At 38.5% G+C, this 17,447-nt stretch overlaps 4 protein-coding genes across 5 annotated transcripts; 2 read left to right on the forward strand and 2 right to left on the reverse strand.

Moving 5' to 3' along the window:
* Nucleotides 1-655: 655 nt before the first annotated feature.
* On the forward strand, nt 656-4,491 carry ufsp2 (ufm1-specific peptidase 2). The gene is made up of 12 exons (XM_056729727.1): nt 656-754; nt 928-1,006; nt 1,162-1,339; nt 1,465-1,525; nt 1,606-1,760; nt 2,180-2,372; nt 2,461-2,607; nt 2,696-2,860; nt 2,947-3,071; nt 3,174-3,250; nt 3,709-3,833; nt 3,990-4,491. Exons 1-12 carry the CDS (start codon nt 752-754, stop codon nt 4,074-4,076), a joined length of 1,395 nt encoding a protein of 464 aa, XP_056585705.1. The 5' UTR covers nt 656-751; the 3' UTR covers nt 4,077-4,491.
* ankrd37 (ankyrin repeat domain 37) lies at nt 4,238-5,975 on the reverse strand. Its single transcript, XM_056729739.1, has 4 exons — nt 5,832-5,975; nt 5,484-5,633; nt 5,286-5,377; nt 4,238-5,038 (listed from the first exon to the last, which is right to left on the reverse strand). The coding sequence occupies exons 1-4, from the start codon at nt 5,853-5,855 to the stop codon at nt 4,810-4,812; spliced, it is 495 nt and encodes a 164-aa protein (XP_056585717.1). The 5' UTR covers nt 5,856-5,975; the 3' UTR covers nt 4,238-4,809.
* Nucleotides 5,976-6,140: 165 nt separating this feature from the next.
* Nucleotides 6,141-12,277, forward strand: cfap97 (cilia and flagella associated protein 97). 2 transcript variants are annotated; one of them, XM_056738467.1, is made up of 5 exons: nt 6,141-6,910; nt 7,433-8,358; nt 8,452-8,738; nt 10,604-10,712; nt 11,477-12,277. In XM_056738467.1, exons 2-5 carry the CDS (start codon nt 7,443-7,445, stop codon nt 11,566-11,568), a joined length of 1,404 nt encoding a protein of 467 aa, XP_056594445.1. In that variant the 5' UTR covers nt 6,141-6,910; nt 7,433-7,442; the 3' UTR covers nt 11,569-12,277. The 2 variants fall into 2 exon arrangements, with proteins under 2 accessions (XP_056594445.1, XP_056594436.1); XM_056738458.1 differs by having other exon boundaries at nt 6,149-6,910; nt 10,604-10,751.
* A 2,132-nt stretch (nt 12,278-14,409) lies between these two features.
* Nucleotides 14,410-16,885, reverse strand: slc25a4 (solute carrier family 25 member 4). The gene is made up of 4 exons (XM_056773413.1): nt 16,665-16,885; nt 15,367-15,853; nt 15,129-15,269; nt 14,410-15,027 (listed from the first exon to the last, which is right to left on the reverse strand). Exons 1-4 carry the CDS (start codon nt 16,773-16,775, stop codon nt 14,870-14,872), a joined length of 897 nt encoding a protein of 298 aa, XP_056629391.1. The 5' UTR covers nt 16,776-16,885; the 3' UTR covers nt 14,410-14,869.
* Between the last annotated feature and the right edge of the window lie 562 nt (nt 16,886-17,447).

Here is a 17,447-nt window from a genome sequence, read left to right on the forward strand (position 1 = left end):
ACTTTAGCATGTTTTAATTTTGATTGAATATTTATGTATTATTGGGGATAAAACTAATTTGCCAGATTGTCTCAACGTCGGAGATATCCAACTTTTACCTCATTATTCAGATAAAACCAAAAGCTTGTTTGTCCCTTCAAAGTCCGGTAAATTAGTTAAAATGCATTTTTGCTTTATATCATGTTGCACAACAACGTTTATAACAAGCTTTAAATTATAGTTAATTTGTTTCACTAATCTTCCTGATAAAGTATATTATTTCCATTAGACTTCCATCACGTTATCAAATGCAGCCTCTTTGCCAGGCTGTCTGCACGTTACAAATCCAAATAGTTAATATTTTATAGCACAAAAAAACAGATATTTTTGCAACCTTCAATGTTGATTTTAGATCTTTGACAATGTTCTTCTCATGTAATCACAGACCTTTTGTGAAGAAGATGATGCATAATGGCATTTAAGAGCTGCATTGTTTCAATGGGAGCTCTAATGCTTCGTTGTGTATTTCCTGAGTTGCATTCACCTGCAATAAAACAGTGAGACACTTAACTACCTCCGAAATTCAAGGTTAAAAGTTTTTCCTAGTAATGCTCCACACATCCAGTTGGGGGCGGTAATACTCCATAACTTGGATTGTCAACCACCATAAACACTACTAGAAGAAGAAAGACGCTCATGTTGTGATACGTCATCAACATGTCAGCCTCCGAGTGACAGCAGCTGGATTTGATCAGTGGTCGAGGAAATTAAAATGGTAAAATAATCTGTTTTGATAAAAAAATCGATATTTCACAAATCGACGTTTGAAAGTAACGTCATTGTTAGTAGCCATCTGTAAAAATGTATTTACAACATCCTGAAACAGCCAGACTTCGAAAAACAATTTTTTTCCATATATCTGATTGGTTTGAGTCTTAATGTTTTCAGGTTCACTCAGAGGATTGCAGCATTATTTTCCGTATCAAAGGCATCTTGGAGTTTGTTTGCCTACTTGATGACTCGAATGGTAAAGTAACTCACAACCAGCTGGATTGTGTAATGCACGTTCACGTTTTTATGAAACACTATATCAAAATAAAAAGATCTATTGTAAGGAATAATTGCTGTCAACAGTACGTTATATAAAGTCTTGATCTATAGTGTTGTTACCTTTTTCCACAGATGCACAGTGCACCATCTCAAAAACCTTCCAGGGTCTCAATTCCAAAGTATCATCAAAAAACCTTGTATTCACTGTCAGTAACAGTGCAGTATTAATATGGCCCAACAACACTTTCCAATCCAGCATGGATAGCTTGACAGACACATCAACATGTGGAGATATTCTGAAGTATATAGAGTATGTTGTGTATCTGTATCCTTTTAATAAACAGTAGTTAGAATATGAATGTCTGTGCAAATACGCGTGTCATTTTTGGCAAAATGAACATGTCTTAAGTTAACTGTTATTTCTGTAATTCACAGGGCAGATAATAGTGAAAGCAAGAAGTCATCAAAAAAGAAAGATAGGAAAAATTCTGGACCTGTGAGTTAGTAACTGTGTGATCAATTTAAAGCGGTTGGCCATCAGCGAGGTTTGCTGATCTTTCCTCTCCTGTGATCTAGAATGTTGTAAATATGAAGCTGTTGTTTGAGGTCACCGAGCCGGCTGGCAATGGAGCTCCTAATCTCTATACAGTGATCAGACAACAGCACTTTGTGAGGATGCCTCTGCCTATGGACTGTATTCTGTCTGTGACCAGTAATGAGAGCCTGGCAAAGTGAGTGCATTTATATTCATCCCATAAAGGATCTTAAAGGAACAGTACATATCCTATTTATACACAAAACATTTTTTTACCTTCATGTCATTCAAAATCTGTAAATGACTCCTTCTGTGGAACACAAAAATATTCAGAGAAATTAAGTGTTTTGTGTCCATACATGAAAGTCAATGTTCTTCAAAATATTTTCTTTGTGTTCTGGAGAATAAAGCACGTCTTACAGGTTTCGAAATGACATGAGGTTGAGAAAATCATGAAAGATTGTTCATTTTTTGAGTCTGTAGAGATATTTTAAGCTATAACTACTATTTTTAAAAACTATATGTTTGTTCTATAGCATTACTAAGCTTGGCAACCATTGATGTGAAATTCATCAAAATAAAATTGCTTTGTATGTTATGTGTATAATTGTTCAGCGCATGTAATGTGCTGGTGGAATCTTTGAGGAAGCAGTTATCAGACATGGAGGAGGTTGTAATACGGTGCAGAAAGGGCTCGTCTCTCCTGGTTCCACAGCCATTTCACTTTCAACTGCCTGAACCCACTGGACTCACCACTGTAATCTACCCTGCAGGAGTACCAGACAGTCAACTGCAGGGAGTCAGAGAGGCAATACATGCACACATAAACACAGAGGTCTAAAACAAGTGAATCAGGTGCAAATTCCTTCAATCAGATCAACTTCCATTGCATGCAGGATCTGCACAAGAAGTTTGAGTTGCCAGGTGACAGGCCATGCCTCAGACGCGCAAATGCTTTCCGTTTCCCTGATGAAGCATACAAAGATGGTTACCTCCGCAACCCCCACGTACACCTCAACCCACCTAACATTGACAATGCAAAGGTAGAGCAGTGCTCTGATGTAGTCATACTAACATTACAAGCATAATTTTTTTAAACGTTAGATGTTTATAAATCTTTATTTTCTCTAGCTGTATCTAGTGCAGGGTGTGTACAGCTACCACCACTACATGCAGGATCGTGTGAATGATGATGGCTGGGGCTGTGCTTATCGCTCACTTCAGACCATCTTCTCATGGTTTCGGCAGCAGGGATACGCAGAGATGGCTGTTCCCACACACACACAGATCCAGCAGGTACATATCTAAAAACACAGTAATTGTGGGCTGGTGTTATGGAATTTCATAGATCTGAGGACCTTGTGTGTGTGTTGACCTATCAGGCACTGGTGGATGTGGGGGATAAAGAGCCTAACTTTTTCGGCTCACGTCAGTGGATCGGCTCTTTTGAAGTTCAGGCTGTTCTTAATCACCTGCTGGGGGTCACCTCAAAGATCATGTTTGTCAGGTAGACAAAGTGTGCGACATGATGTTTTATATTTGTGGATTGCACACATTGATGGTTGAACAAACTCGATAATGCATGATATCTGTCATCTTTCTGTTCAAGTCACGGATCTGAGCTCGCTTCTAAAGGCAGAGAACTATCCAACCACTTTCAGACTGAAGGAACACCTATCATGATTGGTGCGTCAATATACTCTTTGGAATATATATACATTGGTTGTTTTTAAAGGTCCAGTGTGTAATTTTGCGAGGATCTATTGACAGAAATGCAATATATTATACATAACTACATCTTCAGAGGTGTATAAAGACCTTACATAATGTAACGTTGTTTTTATTACCTTAGAATGAGCTTTTTCTATCTACGTACACCGCGGGAATTCGGCATGTTGTTCCTACAGTAGTCCTAAACTGACAAACTGCTCTACAGTGCGTGTTTCGTAAACGCTTAATCTCCTTCAGCAAAGAAGCAAAAATATGACAACTTCTTAGTCCTGTGCAGCAACCATAGTGCTGAGAAAGGGAGTAGTGGAGTGAGACGTTTGTTGCAATTTGTAATCTTATCACTAAATTTCATACACTGGTCGTTTAAGTAATATTTTGTCTTGCTTATTTAAATAAGATTTATTTCTTTCCAGGTGGGGGCGTGCTTGCACACACTATTCTAGGTGTGGCATGGAGCGAGATTACTGGGCAGATTCGGTTCCTCATCCTTGACCCTCACTACACCGGAGGAGAGGACCTGCAGATTATCATTGACAAGGTGCATTTGTTAAATGTTTTACCTCGACAACACATTGAATTTTAAATGTAGAAAGTGGTTTATAATGGTTTCCTGTATTTTACATATAATTAGGTTACAAGTTGTATGCTGTCTGTTTATTTATCTTCAAGCTTTTGTCTGTGTGTCTGCAACTAGGGCTGGTGTGGGTGGAAGGGGCCCGAATTCTGGGACCAGAATGCCTATTACAACCTCTGCCTTCCCCAGAGATTCAAGACCATTTAAGTCACTTATACAACACCAACTTTTTTTATCTAAAGAAATAAGTGAACTTTCAGGAAACCTTGTTGTATTTATTCGACCTGACACTGATATAGTCTTTATAGTTGTGTATGTGACAAATAAAACCTTGAATCCTTGTTTTAAGTACAAATCAAAATCACATAAACACAAAAAGTAAATGTTTATTACTCATATTTTAAACATGGCCTTGTTTTTGTCATTTTTTAAACATGGCCTTGTTTTTCTGCCACACTGAGTTCCGAAATGTAAACCATCTTTTCCAGTCATGTTTTTATTTGCAAAGTATGAAATAAATGACTTGAGATTACAAATACATCTTTTCAACATCAGAAACGCCTTCTATGATTCTAAAAGATAAGGCCTACTAAAATGTAGTAATAAAAATCAAGTCACTTTGTTTTTTTTTCATTTTTTTTTGTTTGAGATTCATCTAGGCAACAAGACTTCTGAGTCATATCTGCGTGGCAGCAGTTATGAGCTGTGCTGTATGCAATGCATGTACAGTCTTTCCAGTATCAGAATATAGTCCATTCATATTCAGACCTAAATCGCTGACCCTAGAACACGGCCAGTTGTCCTTCACTGTTAAAGCTACAGTAGTTCTACTGTACGGACAAGCCTATTCATCTGTTCACCCATTTACTTCGCAGTTAAATAATGGCTGAACAACTGGCAGGGATATTACTTTTACGTTCCCATGAAGAGAGAGCCATTATCACCAGTCGCGAGATTTCTTGCCATCTTCTGCATCAGACCCAGTGCACCCTCTCTTCTGTCCCGCCAGAGATCCAATCAGAACCCGCCGCTCGACAAGCAATGAGGATAATGATGATACGTTTCTTAAGTCCTGTGTTCTTCTATGTGTGTTTAAAAACTTAGCGCACTCCTCAAACCCACAAGACCACGCTATATCTTCGGCAGTCTTTCCAGAGTTGTTGCAAATGCTGAAAGCCAATTAAAAGAATGCAATTAGGACTACACATATTAATAAACACTGTATGAAATGATGGTGGGTTTAAGCATGTTTCTAAGTCATGGAATGTGAAATATGTTTGTTTTATCAGCAATTTTTCATTTATTTATTTGTATGTGTTCTACGCCCAATGTTTGAGTGCAGTTATGGACATTTAGCAGTTTTACTAGGTCAGACACGTTATCGTTCATATGAATGCAAGACACTATTCTACTTACTCGATTTTTGCATCACTTGCCATCAACACGCTTATGCACTCCGCGCTCCCAGCTCTGGCTGCTTTATGCATGGGGGTCTCCCCAGTTGCATCCTTTAAAAAGGTTGGTAAAATGTTTGTCAAATTAAGTCTAGATTGTGTGCCCAAATCCATACCTCGGATTTGTTTAACAGACGTTTTGTAAAGGCGATGGGTGTACCTTTTGGTTTGCGTCTGCGCCTGTCTGGAGCAGCCACAGCAGACAGAACGCCTGACCTCCGCATGCTGCTAGATGTGCAGGGGACTGTCCTGAATCTAAACCACAATTTACTGCAAAACCGCTTTCAAAAAGACAGCTTACGCAGTCCACCTGTGGGTGAAATGAAACAGAAACCACATTAAAAACGGGAAACATAACTAAAAAATGTTCTGGCTTCTTAAAAAAAGCATTGGCAAACATAACAATAATTGTATTCTGGGTTCCCTAGTTTTTTTCTTTACACCTGCCTAAACATGGTGGTTTTCTTATTGAAACAACAATGCTTTTATTTAATTACTACAGACTTACCGAGACTGTCTCGAGCAAAAACATAACTGATGTCTGGTTACTTCCGCAGGGAACAGCAGCGCATAAATGTCTGTCTAATATGTAATGTTGTCCCAGTCTCTTCTCCGTTGACCATCAGTGTTCTGTATCCAAACAACCAGCACACGCGTGAAGCCGTGAACCAGAAACGCCTTAAGGGTCACGTGGCTCTCCAAAATCAACCAATCGGGATCAAGAGTGTGCCGTCTGTATCACGTGACTTTGTTTTCAGCCTTTTACACAACCCGACGAGTTGTGCGATTCTACACGTACACATGCGGTCACACGAAGGCGTATGTTATGTCCATCAATTTACTTAATCAATGAAAAATTATTCTAGTTTGATTCTTTGTTCTTGAAAATGAAGGGCTACATTAGTGTTGTTTTGTATAGTTTATAAACCGAACATGTAAGATTAACTGGGTTTTGCAGTTAAATAAAAAAATACAAACAATTACTTTTAACTATTAATGCATGCTGTCCGTTAGAAGAGGTATAGATTTCAGTTGGCGAATATAGATTAAATATATCCATGATGGACCTTTAAGTGCAAAAATAATAGGAGAGACGAAATAATTTAGAATTCTGTACACGTCACTAGAATTAAAATTAAGAGCATTAACTGTTCTTATTGTAGTATAAACAGTTTTAAAGGGCATTGTGAGTTGCATTATTTGTACAATATGATGCCATACAGTTCTGCATTTCTATGACTTTCTTCGCTTAAAATGGTGGCTGCATACAATCTGATCAGAAATGGATCTAATGAACTTTACAAAATTAAATAGCATCTCACGTTCTGCTTTATGAGTCGTGAAACTATCCGAGGAAATGACGTCACTTAGTGACAGTCACTAAGAGCCCACAGTGCAGGGAGTTGCTGGACCGCTGCAAGTACGCGTTTATTGCTCGCATCTTGACATTTTAGTGATTAGCAACTCTACTATTACAATGGCACTCGGATATTTAAAGTGAAGCAACGTGTAGTTTTGTTTAAGGTTTGTTTCAGAGACTTAACATGACGGTGTCGCGGTTCAGCGTGTTTTTGGTGCGCTTCTGAGGTAAGCATGGCTAGCACATTAACGTGCATACATACGCATTATAGAAAAATAAAACGAAAACAAAATGGGTGCAGAACGAAGATGGTATTTAGCGTGAAATGCGGGCAACATGTTTCTCTTTTGCCGATGTTAGTTCATCTCTGTTGCGAGTCTGACGACACCGCGAAACCATTTCCTTGTTAAAATGCTTGCCATAGAAACATTTCCCTAGTGTTAGTGTTAACAAGACTGGGCTAAGAACTGCTTTTAAATCGTTAATTTATCGTTTTCCTAATGGCCTAAGATCTTTGGTATGCTGTGTGTTTTGATAAATGTCAAGAAAGACACACATGGAAGGTCCGTGTGTTGTTTTTTTTACATGCTAACGTTACCCTGTACTGATAATGCAAAAGTATTGTTCCTGTACCAGTGCCACAACAGTTTTCAATTTAATCATCTATTGAACAGTATTATTCCAGCTCACTTCATTTATTATTTATTAGTTTGTATTTTTTATGAATGTGTGTGTATGTTCGTTTTCAGCTTCCACTGAATGACAACACGTAGTGAAGACACTCCAGACATGTACAGTCCAAAAGAACCGGAGGGAGAAGTGGACCACTCATTCTTCGACACTGACTGTGAGGCTAATGTGACTGTGGATGAGCCGCTCAATAAACAGGAGGCCTCCAAAGGACCCGATGAAAGAAAAAACAAAGAGACAAATGTTTTGATGGATCAGATAGGGTCTGAAGTTCAGAGTGGTAGACATGAAAGACCTAAAGCAAGTTTGGAGAATGGTTTACACCAGGCACACGATGAAAATAAAGAATGTGACAAAGGAGTTATGAAAGAGGTACAAAGCAGTAATGCACTTTTCACAGGATCTTCGCCAATCCCATGTGCCAAAAACTCAGAGACTGGTGACAACAGCCAATCAGATGAAGGATCAAGTGTGCAGTCATACTCCTCTGATGAGGACCGCGAGTTGGATGATGAGGACTGTGCAGATTTTAAGCTCAGGAAAAACAGCAATAGTGATGATGACGGATACCATCGAAGTAATGATGAAAGCGAGGAGGAAGAGTCACAATCATCAAAACAAAGGGGGTCCTCACACGGAACACCTAAAAAACGTGCTGGTAAATATCTTCAGCAGAGCCATTCTTCATCATCGGATACTGAGTCCTCCCATAGCGGAGAGGAGAGAAGCTCATTTTGCTCGCAGAAATCTCCTGTGAAACATTACAGGGTTGCTTCAGCTAACCAGAGAGAGAAGGCTAAAGAATCAGCAGAATCTGAGGATACAGTCACTGATGTCACCCCTCTCTCAACACCAAATGTTAGCCCTTTCCAGTCTATTGATATAGTTCTGCCTTATGAACCTTTGGCAGTAGATGCTGAAAAGACAGTTGTGAATGAAGAGATTTCAGATGGCAGTATAAGTTCTGAGGGTGAGGATGAACCAGGTGAGCCGCTATATGTAAGAGGTTGAAGTATACTATAAAGTTCAAAGTATATTTTTGTTGTGCAGTTTATTCAGAACATGTTTCCTCTTACAGCACTTTCAAAAATAGAGAAGCAATTGGAAAGGGGACTTGTCTCCAGCCCTAGTAGTGTTGCCAGCAGTCGTAAAAACTATTCTTTTACTAATGAGGAAGTCCGGCAGATAGACCGGGAGAACCAGCGGCTGTTACGTGAACTATCCGGTTCATCTGCTTGCTCCCGCAGTGGCAGCTCTACGTTCTCATCCGCCAGCAGTCGTAAGAACAATGCACCACCAACGCGGCTTTACCACAGTGCTGTCAACAGGCAGAAAGAGCAAGAGCGCATTCAGAAGGAGAACCTGGTTAGTTAAGTGTTTTATCCAGATACATTTTAACTGTATTAAGTGACTAAAAAATGAGACTCAGTTTGTTTTTGCTGTTCCCATTCTGTGACCACTAGAGGGAGTTATAGGCTTATATATCTGTTTAAATACGCAATAAATTCAACAAAATTTCAACAAGAGATAGATATGGTAATATATTTACATTTTTACATTGAACCAGGAACTCTGTAGATATGTATATTTACTGTATGCATGTACATTTTGGTGGAGTTGTTTTAGTATTTTAAGACTTTACTGTACCCAGGTATATTTCCCACAGTGTGTTTCATCAAACCTACCAGTAACACTTTGTTCTTTGGTCATCTTTTTTTTGTAATAGCATTAAGTGTGAGTGTTTATTTTAGTATTCAGTGAAAGTGCGTTCATGGGCTTGGGGAGGGGACTGTGCCGTCACCCACAGCCAATGAAAGTACATAAACTGTTACCACCTGACTGAGACAAGAAGAGACAGGTGGAAGTGGTTTTGCACACATGCTGGGTTTGACATTACAATGAGTTCAACACCTTAATCTTCCCATACAAACTTGAGTGGCAGAAAGTTGTATTCAAACATTTACAGTCGTCAGTGTAAGACATTCATTATAAGAGAGAAGGCATGCTACAGTAACTGTGTTTCACAGTTGAAGTGACACACATTTATACAGTGCACAGAATCCATAAGTATTTATATAGGTGTTTGAGGGGTTTGGTAATGTGTCTACTAACCAATGTAACAGTGTATCAAGGTCTTATAAGCTCGTGGACCTTTTGCGATAAAAAGCCGGTGCTAACTGTAGTACCATATTCATATTTACATACTTTATGTATATTGTAAAGCTTTTAAAATGATCATTACTGATACACAGAGTAACGCACCTGTACATTACGGCTTTACATGTTTTCATGTGAGAGGTACGATAAAACATTTCTGTAAACTTGAGATTCTTAATATAAGCCTTAAAGCTTGAATTTAACTTAATATTGCATTTTTGTTTAAGATGGTAATATATTAACTTTGGGATCCCTTGTAAAAAAACCTGGTAAGAGAAAGAACTGCCATCCTTACAAACATTGCTCTCAGTCTACTGTAATTTAATAGAAGAAAACTGAGAACACGTTTTCTCACAATCAATAGAACCTATTAGTGGTTACCCAGACTGCATGTTCCTGCAGGTCTTGTTAGCGTTTTATTACCTAGCAACAAATGCTAGAACGCAAGAACACGAGTCAACAGCATTCGCTCTCTTTTTCTTATAGAGCTTTGGACGAGCTGTCCTCTAACTTCACCTTTACTCTATTTTCAGTGGCAACCCGTTTCATGGGTTTTGCTTACTGAGATGTTTCCAGGGGGCTGTTTGTACTGACGCATAGAGGAATGACAGCCTGTGACATTCTGATCCTCAGCCACTGGTTATTTTTATTCTCACTGTGGCTTTCAAAGTGTGAGGTTGTAGTGATCTTGAACTCTCGTTTATGTGAGGTCATAGTTGGGTGTCTGACATTTTCAGTTTTACGAAACCTGACAATTTTCCTGGTTATATTTCTTTCCTGCTTATGAAATTTCAATATGAATTCAAATATCACTACGTTTTGACCAGAGAAATAAAAGTTCATACAGGTTTTTGACGAATATACAATTATGTACAGCCATATTTTTATTTAATAAGCATTTCTAGATGTATTGTGGCTGTTCCAGTCTTCTGTCTGTTAATTTTCAAATCATGAAAAATTATAAAAATTTGAGGTTATTAGTTATCACATAAGAAATCATTTTAAAGGGGAAGCATTGGTCAGTATTTGGGACACTAAGGAGAACCAATTGTGTTTTAAACGTCTCATTTCAGGCATTCCTGAGGCGTCTAGAATCTGTAAAGGCCACTCCTGGCTTAACCCGTAATGAACAACTTGCTGATCACCAACGTCAGTGTCGGTACCTTGGGACGCACAGCCCAGGTATTCCTCCACTCACAACGAAATCCAGCAAGACATCTGGTACGTGCTCACACAATGGACAAACCTTACTTTAAATTAAAACTGTTAAGTGCATGCCATCACCGTTACAGTATCACATATTCAAATTTGACTCGGGTTCACTTACTGCTCCACGGTTCATGTCTGGCAACAAATACAGTGAACAAACAAACACAGCTGAACTTCTGCGGAGGACATTGATGGGCGTGCTCTTTCTCTCTCTCTAGTTTGGTGACATGTGGTCATGCTCTTTTTCTCGCCTTTCTGGGTGAATTGCCCAATAAGGGACTAAGAAAAGTTGTTAAGTAACGGAATTTCATGTTAGAAAAAACCTTTCTAACCCTATACAAACTTTTATTGGGGGAGTATATCGAGCACAGAAATACTTTGTCACACACCCAACTAATTTTTTGACAAGTTGACATTTTAAGAATGAGAAGCCAGCACTTTTAACATTAAAACTTCAGAATGCATGAAACACTGTTGAACCCCCCCCTTTAAGCTACCAATAGGTTACAAAAAGGCATCTTAAATATTGATCAAATTTGTTTTATTTTTTAAATCTACTCCATTTAGTTCCTCTTTATTTTAGAGCAGCGTGCTGTAGTGTTTTTTCACTTGTATTACCTGTTATAATGTGAAATGCTTCAACATTGTTAAATTGATCAGTTAAATTTGATCTCATTAATCTAAACTCAAGTTAACAACTCTACTTAAAATAAAACTTTTCTTTCCCATGAGCACAGGGAGGAGTTCTAGACCCTGCAGTAGTCCTCACAAAGATAGACCAGGGACTGCTAAACTGAACAGAGCAACACCACGACCTGCCTGGTCCTGATCTTTAGATTTTCTGTTCTTCTTCTCTTTTACATCTGTTTTTTTTGTTATGGTAACGCTCTGTGTTTCTTGTTTTATTTGACCCAGTTTCCTTGGTTCTCATTTTCTCTCTGCACATTTGTTTACAAAGTTATTGTTTATAGTTGTCACCTGTTCTCATTCAGTTTATCATCCGTCTATTTAAGCCCTCAGTTTTTGTAGATTCCATGTCTGGTATTGTTTGTGTGTTTCAGTTGTTGTGTCATAGTTTCTCATGAGAATACCCATTGGATTTATTAAAAAAAGATTGTTAGTTTGTTACTTCTCCTGCATTGTCCTGCACAGCTTGTGACATATATTTACAGTTTGTTCAAATCTGTACTTGGATGAATTCTTTAAACCTTATATTCTGTCCTCCATGTTTGGAGTCTAATCTGCCATATTTGTCATATAATCTACAGATCTTGACATTTAAAGTTGTTTATCGCTCTAAAGTGTCTGGGTTATATTGGATCAATATATTATTGTTGTAGCATTCCATTTCTTAAAGACTTTCAGAGTAAATTGGTGCATACATTTGTGCAGCTCAGCTAAAAGCCGTTATATATGTTTAAGATGTGTGTTATGTCATGTTTTTAGTTGCCATTGTCAGAATAATCAATTGGGATCTATTAGTAAAATGTTGTAAATTTTGTAATCTAATGCAAAATAAATACTATATGTTATGGTTATATCCAGTGTTTTGTTGCCTTGTTTGGTAAGTAGAAGTTAATTGTTTCTTGACCCAGCCGTATGACTTTTGAATACCAGCCATGCTAACAATGAGTGACTCGCATGCTCAGACATGATGGCCCATCTGTTAAAATGAACAGACTAACAAAACTACCTGTCATTCACCTGTCACTCCCATAGTGCTTTTGACAAGCTGCCTGGCCCTTGTTAACATGGCACACAAGATAAGTAATGAGTACACATGGCACAGTGACTGACATATTTATCATTGTTGTTTTGTCATTAGACTCAGGTTCCTGTAACTGCCTGGTTACTGTTACTAACTTTTATGCATTAATAATATAGTAGTAGTACTATAATATTGGGTTTAAGTGTCTATTATAAAAACGATTATATTAGTAAATCTTATTACTTTGTGTAAAACTTTTTAGCTGTGGCAAAAATTAAGAGACCATTCCAAATTGTCATTTAATCAGCATGTGTGTATGTATTGTGGCCATTTTATTCCATTGTCTGTTGAAACCTCAAACCTCAGAAGTGACAAAGTCATCCAACAGCAATGTGAGAAACTGAAAGCATGACAAGACTAAAACTGTAATAAAAAAAGTTATCACTTGAAAAAATATTTTTTAAACTTCCTAAATACATGTTCAAATAGTTCTGTCGTGTTGCTTAAAAGTCAGTATGAACTTGTTTTCTTTGCAGTATTTGCGGTCTGAAGAAATACTTACCATCTTTTCTGTTATTTTCACCTCTTCTACAGTTTTCATTTTCTCCAAATAAATGCAAATAGAAACAATACTTTATTTGAAAGTTGGGAGATTATTAGTAGTAGTTCACAGAATGAAACGAAAATGATCATTTTACCTAAACACATACCTAAAATGGTTAATTTTAAAATCAGAGGAACTAATTCTCCAATGCTGTATTTAGTCACATTTACACATCTACTAAAATCTAGATAATTAAGAACTGGCGAGTAGTGTGGAAGAAGAAGCCAATGCCTGTGGTTGAGGTGGATGGACACAGCATGGGCTGCCAGATGACCTTGTAACAATGCGACACACATCCAGGTCTTATCAACCTGCGGTGGGCGTACCTTGGCTTAGGGTGAAAAACCCAATTGAGGCTGAGGTGCATTACTGATGATGTGTCGCATTGATGGGAACAATACAAAAGGGATTATCAGCAGCAACTCACTAAAAGGCATCTTTCACCCAGGATAATGGATGTGATGAAAGTGGGACTGTGGTGAGGAAGGCGTGACGGGAGCCCTGGGTGATAATTGGAATCAGCTGTGCGCACACCGGTCCCGCATATCTCACGGAGGAAATCGGGAGCATAAGAGGACGAGCTACGGGACTGCTGACGAAAGAGGACCGGGCCCGGACATGTGTTTAGTATGTATTTATGTTCTTATGGCCAGCAGTCGACCGTGAGGTGGCTGCCAGTCTTTTACTTCTGTTTTATTATTTGTTTATTTTTTATTAAACTTTATTTAAATGTTCGCCAGTTTCTGCCTCCTTCCTTCCTTCCTTTTATTGAACCGTAATACAGGGACATTCCCTGATAATATCATGGAAAGGTAAATAATGTATGCTATATATATATTCTATAATCATTTTTCCCCCAAACACAGAGGATGCCTACCCGACGAACCCTCAGACCTCCTGTCCTCTATTCATATTCTTGACTCCTTAAGGCGTAAGGCGTGTCCTATTGGGCAATTAAACTGTGCTGTAATTGTCGGATTATAAAACCCAGCCCTATTAATCAAAACAATGCACATAAAAACCTGATCATTATGAAATATTTGTGGTATTGTTACTTGACGAAGGAAATTGATAATATTATTACCTTTATTGCACGTACCTTTCAGAATCTGTCATTTTTAAATAATCGTGCAACGTTGCAAACTTTTTGTCTCGGAAAAGTCTAAAATGTATTTGGACGGACTAAAGCCACTGGAACAGATACTGTACCTGAATTTGGTGAGATACATATAGCTTCTATTTAATATTTATAACAAGACTAAATATATGTGGACGAATTTGAGTTATGAATCCAGTGTGATAGATAAAATGGAATTTTAGCTAATTTGCCAGTAGCGAGATCATCAAAGAAAACAACAAAGAGAAGATTTTTTTATTCTTATTAAAAGAACACAAATGGCGAAACATACCACATGAACAGTCAGTCTTCCAGTGTACAGCCATTTGCTTCAGTCGGTGAGGAAATGTGTTCAGCTAGCTACAGACGATAAGAGCCACCGTAGAACATGTAAACTTAAATAATAATATTTTTAATAAGGGATTTAAGAGAATAAATGAAGGCAAAAACACATTCAATCTGAGTAGACTGAAAGTCATCTAAACTGAGGGCCAGTGGATTCAATTAAAAAATATTTACAATTTTCGGGGTGGACGGTACTGTTGTCTTGTACTAACACTCGATCAATACCCACCCCATGGCTAGCTTGTCTAAGTACACTCTTCCTCCACTTCTCCCTGGTTGATTTTACTCCGTACAGTTAAGATATACACAGCGCTAAAGGATCTCCTTTGGTATGAGGACAAGATGAATGAGAATGTTTATGTATACTTCTTGATCTCGTCATACAGGACCAGCACAAAAGCGCCGCCCATGCCTCTGAGCACATTGGACCAAGCACCCTTGAAGAAGGCACTGGCGCCCTCATCTTTGGTGATCTTTTTCCAGCAGTCAATTGTGCCCTTATACATGATGTCAGCTGTAGAAAGAAATGTAAAAGTAAGCAATTTGTACATAAATTCTACAATACACTAGTTTAAGAAATGGTGACATAACATTTAACTGCTCAGTTTGACCAACCTCCTTTGCGTCCAGACTGCATCATCATACGACGTCTGACGGTGTCGAAGGGATATGACAAGATTCCAGCAGCAGCTGTGACAGTCTGGGCGATCATCCAGCTGATGACAATGTGTGTGTTCTTGGGGTCGGGCAGCATACCTGAGTAAAAGAGTTCGGCATAGTGTTGACATGTATTTGATACAATGCATGCTGTTGACATGCCATCTACATCCCACATATCTCATGAAATTCTTACCTTTAGCTGTATCGTAGACACCGAAGTAAGCCGCTCTGTAGATAATAATGCCCTGCACAGACACATTGAAGCCGAGATAAAGACCTTTCATACCATCAGACTTGAAAGTCTTGGAAAGGCAGTTTCCAAGACCACTGAACTCTCTTCCTGTTGCGCCTTTGCCAATGTCAGCAGCAAGCCTTGTTCTGGCGAAGTCAAGAGGGTAGACAAAGCACAGGGATGTGGCACCAGCCGCGCCACCAGAAGCCAGATTACCGGCAAAGTAACGCCAGAATTGGGTGTTCTTGTCCACACCTCCAAGGAATATCTTCTTGTACTTGTCCTTGAAGGCAAAGTTGAGGGCTTGCGTGGGGAAGTATCTGATGACATTGGCAAGATTGCCTCTCCAGAAAGACACAAAGCCCTGCTCTTTGGGAATTCTCACTACGCAGTCGATGATTCCCTTGTACTGTGTCTCAACTGTGATCTGTTTGCTGGCATGCTGGACCTGTGAAGCAAAGTGATACAATAATAAAGAAGTTGGACCTTAGATGTGTGCATTGAAGCCACCTGTCTTCATTTTGGTCAACTGTGCATTATCCTAGAATAGGCTATATCCTGGATAAATAACTGGATAACTGAATGTTGGGAGTTAGTTTTGGTACTGGTAACCCCAATCTCTCCGATTTTTGATGGAGTTTAAATGGTTATATTTTTTTATTTTATTACACTTATAGGGATTTAGCTGACACGTGCATGAGTTTCATTTGGCGTCACACCCCGCTTGCGCGCGGGGTTTGAGTGTTGGGTTGCAGCTTTCAGACTATTTTTAACTTTAAACTTATACCGAATATCGCTGCTACAGACACGATCTCAACACACGTGATTGGCCTTTAGTAATTCTGGCACTTACAGAAAGGGTGTCAGAAGTCCTCACAAGGTCAAATTTTAATAATCAAGGAATGATCAAAAACTTGATCAGTTAAACCTTCGTTACACTTGCTTGGTGCTAAAAATTCACGCATTTTGCCTATTCTTTGTAGCGCTTTTTAAAGCAGCACCACGGACAGCGACATTCGTAGGCGCATGCATTAAGTGAAACGTTAAAACATGTTGTCCTAAATTATGTTTTAGGATATTATTTTCACATTTTTAAACTAAAGGTATGTTGTACTTGCACGTGGCACCCTTTCTATAACTTCTCAGTGACTTGCATGCGACTTTTTCGTAGTTATTTAAGGGCATACTCGATGTCATTTTAAAAAATGTGAATGGAAGGTTGGATATTAAAATAATTCATTATAAATTATGAAACGTACCTGCAGTAACAGTTTAACTCTTTCGATGGGAGCCACAGCTGTCTTGGAGATGGCAGCGGCCACACCACCGGCCAAAAAATCCTTCAAAAAGCTGATTACTGCGTCAGACATGATGTCCTGAGTTCTGGAAGACAATCTTACCACAAAATGACCCAATAAAACCCTGGCGAAGTCCCTTCAAATGGACGAGCGCTCGTCTGGACTCTTAATATATCTTGGCTCATTATCGCGAGAGGATGATGGATCCTTGCGGGACCTAACAGAAACTCAAAGTTGAATAAATATTCCGGTTCATGGGTCACTCTTACGCAAGTTCATTAACTCTTGTCCCTTGTCGCAGTATCGGGACATTTAAAGGGCGAATTTTATTTCCCACATAAGATTTTTTGTACATTCAAATGTCGAATTTTTAAATGCTGGAACGTGATATATTTATGCGTAATATGTTTGTGAGAAGCTGTTTTCATCACAAAACCCACAATCTTTTTTTAGCATTAATGCTTTACAGAAACAGCATCTGAGTTTAAACAGAATATTATAATATTAGTTAAAAATTAGTCTAACTGGCTGAATAGACCTATATAGCCTATTTCAAATTCATATCAAGATCAAATCTGCATGATTTCTTTAAACCCACTATAGTTATTTCAAAAACGCCTGAAACCTTTCGTATTTTGTTATTGTAGATGTTTAGCAACTTTGGTCCATTGGCTATGTTATATAGCCTAGTTAGGATCTATTTTGTTTGAAAATGTTCTCATTGTGTTTATACAGACGCATTTA

The sequence above is a fragment of the Triplophysa dalaica genome, chromosome 2, assembly GCF_015846415.1.
Source record: "Triplophysa dalaica isolate WHDGS20190420 chromosome 2, ASM1584641v1, whole genome shotgun sequence".
NCBI classification, from domain to species: Eukaryota; Metazoa; Chordata; class Actinopteri; order Cypriniformes; family Nemacheilidae; genus Triplophysa; species Triplophysa dalaica.

Excerpts from the sequence above, each read along its gene's own strand:
- ufsp2 (XM_056729727.1), top strand. Across the intron at positions 1,340-1,464 it reads GATATTCTGAAGTATATAGA|GGCAGATAATAGTGAAAGCA; the intron begins GTATGTTGTGTA and ends TGTAATTCACAG. Across the intron at positions 3,251-3,708 it reads AGGAACACCTATCATGATTG|GTGGGGGCGTGCTTGCACAC; the intron begins GTGCGTCAATAT and ends ATTTCTTTCCAG.
- ankrd37 (XM_056729739.1), bottom strand. The coding sequence starts at position 5,855 with ATGTTTTTGCTCGAGACAGTCTCG. Across the intron at positions 5,634-5,831 it reads TTTTGCTCGAGACAGTCTCG|GTGGACTGCGTAAGCTGTCT; the intron begins GTAAGTCTGTAG and ends TTTCACCCACAG. Across the intron at positions 5,039-5,285 it reads GCAAGTGATGCAAAAATCGA|CATTTGCAACAACTCTGGAA; the intron begins GTAAGTAGAATA and ends ATTGGCTTTCAG.
- cfap97 (XM_056738458.1), top strand. The coding sequence starts at position 7,443 with ATGACAACACGTAGTGAAGACACTCCAGACATGTACAGTCCAAAAGAA. Across the intron at positions 8,359-8,451 it reads TGAGGGTGAGGATGAACCAG|CACTTTCAAAAATAGAGAAG; the intron begins GTGAGCCGCTAT and ends TTCCTCTTACAG. Across the intron at positions 10,752-11,476 it reads GAAATCCAGCAAGACATCTG|GGAGGAGTTCTAGACCCTGC; the intron begins GTACGTGCTCAC and ends CCATGAGCACAG.
- slc25a4 (XM_056773413.1), bottom strand. The coding sequence starts at position 16,775 with ATGTCTGACGCAGTAATCAGCTTTTTGAAGGATTTTTTGGCCGGTGGT. Across the intron at positions 15,854-16,664 it reads GAGTTAAACTGTTACTGCAG|GTCCAGCATGCCAGCAAACA; the intron begins GTACGTTTCATA and ends TTTGCTTCACAG. Across the intron at positions 15,028-15,128 it reads GCAGTCTGGACGCAAAGGAG|CTGACATCATGTATAAGGGC; the intron begins GTTGGTCAAACT and ends TTCTTTCTACAG.